The 6,767-nt window shown below is 32.9% G+C and overlaps 1 protein-coding gene across 1 annotated transcript in view; it reads right to left on the reverse strand.

The window, feature by feature from the left end:
* METTL25 (methyltransferase like 25) overlaps positions 1 to 6,767 on the reverse strand; it is a 124,989-nt gene that overhangs the window by 110,699 nt on the left and 7,523 nt on the right. The window contains exon 2 of the mRNA XM_008574411.1: positions 1,131 to 1,295. Within this exon, the coding sequence (XP_008572633.1) occupies positions 1,131 to 1,295 (165 nt within the window). The remainder of the gene's footprint in view (positions 1 to 1,130; positions 1,296 to 6,767) is intronic.

Consider the following 6,767-nt stretch of genomic DNA (forward strand, 5'->3'; position numbering starts at 1 on the left):
TAAAACAAAGTGCCAAAAAATTCTGGAATGTATTAGTTGTCAATTAATATTCCTTGAATAAATGAATAACTCAGAAAAAAAGGATATTTTTGAAAAAATTAGAGAAACTTGAATATAGACTGTTTATTAGACAATCTTACTGTATCAGTGTTAAATTCCTGAGTTGCTAATGAACTATGAGATATGTGGAATATATCCTGGTTATTATGAGATAAATGCAGAAGTATTTGAAGGTAAAGTGTTAGGATATATGCAACATATGTTCAGGATTCAGGGAAAATAGCATTTGTATATGTATGTGTGTTGCATAGAGGAGGAATACAACAAACGTGCTAAAATTTTGACAAATGGTGAATCTAGGTGAAAAGTATAAACAGGGTTCACTGTACTATTGCAACTTTTCTGCAGGTTTGAAACTTTTCAAAATAAAAAGGTGGAGAAATAATGAGGATTAAATGAGGTAACAGGTATAAAAGAGCTTTGTGGACAACAAAGAGAATCTGAGATTCATTATTTTAGTATTATGTAACAATAATTATTATTAGAGTCATTATTTTTATTAAAGCTGGTTCCTTACCTCACTATTAAGGACTGACTTTTAACCACAGTCTTCAGATCTCTCCTTTTTAATTGGAGTATAAAGTCTACATTCAACATAATTATTGATATAGTTGAGTTTTAGTCTACCATGTTACTACTTGTTTTTTTATTTGTACCATTCCTACTTTCTGACACACGTTTCTTCTCCATATCCCCAACTACCTCCTTCCATTCTTCCCACCCTCTTTACAAGGAACTGGCCATGAAGAACATTAGCCCACTGCAACAAAAAAAAGTAAGAACTTTGGAATCTGTAGTAACCTACTTCAATCCATTTTTAAGGGGCGGAAGCTGTCTCAAGTAAAGGTTGCCAGGGGCTAATGTAGGAAAAAATGTGGAGATCTATAAGTTGTTCTGTTTAACATGGTAGAAGAGCAAACTACTCTTCAAGGTAAAAGCTAATTTATTAGGGCTTATGCTATAAACTCTAAGAACAGATTAAGAATATGTTTGAAAGATATACGTATATGAACAATATATTGCTTTGAAATACCTATAAAGCATACAAATAGACACACAAACATACATACCAGTTCTCTGTTTTTGATTTCCTTGAAGGGCTACAAGCAACTGTTCAAAAGAAGTACATATTCCCAAGTTTTGTACAGAATAATATTTTGCAGCCAGAGCAAAGGCTTCCACACTCACCAGCTTCTGAGAAGTTTCACAAAATATTTTGGGAAAATCAGTAATACCTAAAAAAAAATCAGGATAGAAAAAGAATTATTAGCAATATTTAAAAAATTAATAGTTAACTTGTGTGAAGTTAAAAAACAATAAATGGACACTGAATTTTTACAACAAATTACAATTATTTCATTTTGGTGTAAATTTTGACAATATCTCTAATGGTTCCATTTATTTTTGCTATTTAAACTATTAGTAGCACCCAGTTTTCTCTTAATATTTTTTATAATTACATATTTAAACTTACATTGGTTCCAAGAGCCAAAAAAAAAAAAGAAATAATCTTTCTGAACAGTAATGTAGTTATTAAATTTATGAACTGTCCTGGCTGACCTACAACTCTGTGTGTTTAAAGGAAGTCAGTTAATACAACACTGTTACTCCCTGTCTACTACACTACATGTGGAACAATGATAACATCGCCAGTGTATAAATATTACTGGAAAACAGTTCCTGCGTTATTTGGACAATGTAATTCTGTGTAGGGGGGTGAGTTCATGCATTCAATGCATTGTCAAAACAAGCTCTAAAACTAATCAGGTTATGGTTGGTGAAAATAGCTCATTTTCTTCCCATGGTCAGTTTTATTTTTTTATGTATTTATTTTTTATTGAAACATAATTGATTATACATTTTTGTGGGGTACAGAGTCCATGGTCAGTTTTAAACCAGACATTCTATAAGTTGAGTATAGTAACTGTCGATGGTTTCCAAATGCTCACGAATTTAGAATAGTATGGTAAACTGTCATACTGTTCGCAAATATCTGGTGCCCCTCTCTGTATGAGGATCATAAACTCTATTGAACTCAGGTGTAGTTACATTTTGCCAAAGTGAACTACACTTCTTTCAGGCAGAAGTTTTAAGAGTATCAAAAGAGTCACTACTCTTTTGTTCCCTAGCTCTGTAATCAAAAAAGCATGTGTCAAGATGGAACCTCTCTCAGCCTGAGTCCCTGAGTGACTACAACAGGGGAATCACTGTGGTCCAATTACAATGGACATACAACATATATGAAAAGTAAACTTCATTGCTTCCAGTCAGATTTTAGGCTTATTTCTGCAGCATAACTCTGCCTGTCATGATGGACACACATAGCACACGGACAGATAAGCTCAATTTCTTTTGTGTATGGCCATTTTAAAAGCATGATAATTTATTTAGGAGGGTTAAAAAAAGGCATTCCAATTTGTCTGTAGTGGTTCAAAGAAACTGGATGGAGGAGTTCAATTAAGCTCATTCACTGAAAATTACTTTTAATAATTCAAAAAAACACACAACCAGTGGTGAAAGAAAATACATAAAATGCTCACTTTATAAAAGCATGGCATAATCCACAGATAACTTTGTTTCTACCCAAGAAGCCCTAGCATATGCTGTGAAGTCTTCTGTAGCCTAAATGATCCTCCATAGTTACTTATGAAATTAGAAAAATCCATTTAAACACAAAGATGCTATCTGACAAAACCTAAAAGCAAGATAACTGATGAAACTTTGCAGGATTCTAAATAAAAACTACATGTTTAAGCTAATATCTTTTTAAAGCTAGTATTGATTAAGAGGCTGGGGATGTTGTAACACCAAGGTCAGGGGTTTGGATAGCGGCACTGGCCAGCTGCCAAAAAAAAAAAAAAAGAGAGAGAGACAGAGGAAGTTATTTTCTATAATGTTTACCAAATTCTTTAGAAAGAATAAAATCAGCAGAGATGTGTAACTTCCATATCTGAATCAACTAAGTAGAAATTTAAATTACAAAATTACTCCAGTGACTTTAAGGTATATTTCGTGTATTATATAAATTTCTTTAAAAACTGAATTTACTAAGGTAGCCAAAAGTAATAAAATCCACATCAAAATATGTAGGCATGATACAAAGAGGAAAACTCAGTCAACTATTAAGTGACTCTCAGGTTTAAGGGCAGTCTCAACATCCCCAGGTTCCAGGACAGCAATTTCTTAGAGTGTGATAGAATAAGAGTATTAAATCTTAAACTGCAGAGAGACCATTATAATAGTCAGTTATTGGACAATGTTGCCAACAGAAAGAAATGTCATGTTTCTGTTGGAAAAGTAAAGGTTCAATTCAACTTAACAATCCTACTGAAAATACCTGAAAACATTCCAATCCAATGTGAATTAAATGTTGTTCATTTGCTTTTATTTATAGCCCTATCAGTAATTTCGGAAATTTGGAAGTCTATTACAATGATATTACCATTTTGACAAAATCATTTTTAAGAATACGACAGCGTTCTGATTCAGTCCAATGGTTTATGTCATTTAGGGCTAACACGAATTTACTCAGATAGTATAGAATTCCAGTGGGAAAAAATATAGTTTTGAATTATGGAAACAGACCTGCTATACTCTTTGTTTTGAAATGATCCAGCCTGTGACTTCCATTACTTGCTATTTTTAGATTCAGAGAGAAAGTGAGAGAGGTGTTGATGATCTAGTCTTTACTTCCATCTCTGAAACAGTATATGAAAAAGTTTTGGAGCAATGGTAATGGTGTATGTAGTCCTCACAGAGCTTCCCTAGGTACCTGTATAATCAGTTTGGGTTTGGCAACTAGCAAAACAAAGACCACGGTGTTACTTCACTTATATTTAGTTGATTCCTAGATTTTTTTACACAAGAAAAACTTTCTTTTTAAATTTGCTCTTCATTGTAGCTGCATATTATGTGGCTTGATTATTAGGCCTATATCTCCCTCTACTGGAAGTTCCTGTTCTCCTTTATTACCTGCTTTGTCTTTTACTTACTCATTTTCTGTGCATACTATATCACTATTCCACAAAAATTTCTTATAAGATAGGTTTTCATAAGACATGTTAATTGGGCATGAGGAGGGGAAGGAAGAAAAGAGGCAAGGGAGGTGATTTTCTAAAAATATGATATGAGGGTGTTCCTAAGTTTTTGTTTGTTTTGTTTCATTTTGTTTTACACCAAACCTCAATGTACAATGAAAGATATGAAAGTCATACATATACAGGTTGGATTATGAAAATCTCAAGGTAGACAAGTGCTTAATAAAATTTCAAAAATAAAAATAAAAACAATGAATGTATAATATTTATAATTAATAAATAAAAATAAAAAATTTCAAAAATAAATATGTGTTATCTTACTTAAATGTCATACAGAGTACTGTCAGGGTTCTCAATAACTCATCACTATTATTGCTAATATTTATTGCATATTTACTATGTTTCAGGCACTGTGCTAAATGCCTTACCTTTCATGTGACAGTTTTATTAGCTAGTTATACAGCGCTCTTATCCCCATTTACAGAGGAAAACACTGAGACTTAGGGAAGCTGTAATTTATCTAAGTTTGCACTGACACTAAGTGGTAGTAGGGCATGTGAACCAAGGAAGTCTGACTTCAGACCTTGCACTTAATTCCCATATTCCTTTAGCATGCCACAGCAGAAAGCACAGTGAACAACAAAGGAAAACAGGCAAGACGGCAATGAAGAAAAGCATTACCGAGACTTGACTGTTAGGATCAAGTCTGGCAAGAATTCCCTCTGGCAGAGATCAATATATGGTAACATCTTAAGATATTTCACACTCACTTTACCTTCTTGATTCTTCTACTTTCTTCACTCCCCTCAACACCTCCTTCTCCACCAGAAGTGAACTTAAGGTTTCAAGAAATTAAAAAATAATTTTTACCTATGAAACAATCAATAAGCCTCTGAAAAGGTATAAATATTTTATAAGATTTTATTGTGGTTTCTATTTCTAAAGAAAACTAACACTACCGCTTCATGTCCAGTTGTGAAGCAACAATACTCTGCATACAGCATGAATGAATGAATGAATGAATGAATGAATGACAGCAATTTCTCAATACACTTACTATTGTAGGATCACCAAGGAGAACTCATCTCTCCTAAGACTCTGTGGTGGTAGCAATCACTGATGACAGCAATTTCTCAATACACTTACTATTATTGTAGGATCACCAAGGAGAACTCATCTCTCCTAAGACTCTGTGGTGGTAGCAATCACTGTGGCCACTATGAAGACTTCAATAGCACTGCTGAGCCTGTTAGAGGAACATAAAACTTCATCTCGGCCCTACTGTTTATAATCTCAGGGTGAAACAAGAATGATTTAGAACATTTAGAACGCTATATAAGATAAAATGACACTATGTGCTAAATTTTGAGGTACAACTGTGTTACGGGGGTTGGGGAAAGGCCACTATTGTCATTATCATACAGCCTAGATCTGTCATGGCCCAGAATTTCAAGAAGAAATCAACAGTGCCTTCCTAATAATAATCTTCACAAGAATATAGAAATATTTTGTATTCATTTCTACACGAATGTGCTACAGATGTCTTCAATTCAAAAGGCTCAAAATTGAACTGAATGTTCTGATGCTTTCCAAACCTTTCCCTTCTCCCATTTCCTATCTTGTTTAATAGTGTTACCACACACCCAGCACCAAACCTAAAAATCTTTACATCATCTTAAATGCTTCTTGTGCCCTCAATCCACACATCAAGCCACTCATTAATCCTAATGTAAAAATGTCTTTTATGTGGAAACCTCCTACCCTGTCACTGCTGTGGTTTGAAGCCTATAAACTCTCAGCAGTGCTTCTGCAATAGCTTCATAGTTTATTTTTTCCTTATCAATAAAACTTCCATAGCACAGTGCTTGGTAAGTGTTGACTGAGTTCAATTGAACATATTTTCTAAAATGGAAATTTTATCTTTACTCAACACAAACATTTCAAGACTGTAGCTTTCATAACAGTTGTGTTTTGGCTTCAATCTTTGATAATTGTTTAACAGAGTTTTACCAAAAGTTAAAGTCTGTTTTATGAAACTTCAAAAATCAAAGACAGGATGAGTTAAATTTTATGAATATTTAAATATATCCACAATCCTATAATCTACCTAGCAAAGAAAATATAATATACAGTGTTGCTTTTAAAAAAAAAATCAAGAAACTTTTTGCTTAAGCTATTCTAACTTAATTTACAGTTGCATATGAAATGAAAAAAAATATGTTATTTAAACATGCAAACCATGCTCTTGGAATAAGACGTAATTAACAAAGAATTGACATGCACATCCTTACTGTAACAATATTAACATCATATTGAATGTATAAAGTACACTTAACCATACCAAAAGCATTTTCACATTTACCTACATTATTTATAAAATGAAGTTAAATAGAAAACAGAAAAATTTAACCACAGTGTTTTAACTCTAACAGACCCTTGTCATAGTTTAATTTGAGAGAAAAAGTAGGTATTATAATTAAATATTTATTAATATCATACTTTCCTTTAATTTTTAGAGTATTTTTCGTTCTTTTAATATATCTATAACAGCCACTTAAATCCAACATCTCAGCCCAAACAGGATCAGCTTCTATTGACTAATTTTTTTTCCCCCTGAATATAGGTCACACTTGCCTTTCATTCTTTGAACATAGCTTAGGTTTAGATTTA

The sequence above is a fragment of the Galeopterus variegatus genome, unplaced genomic scaffold (genome assembly GCF_000696425.1).
Source record: "Galeopterus variegatus unplaced genomic scaffold, G_variegatus-3.0.2 Scaffold1041, whole genome shotgun sequence".
NCBI lineage: Eukaryota > Metazoa > Chordata > Mammalia > Dermoptera > Cynocephalidae > Galeopterus > Galeopterus variegatus.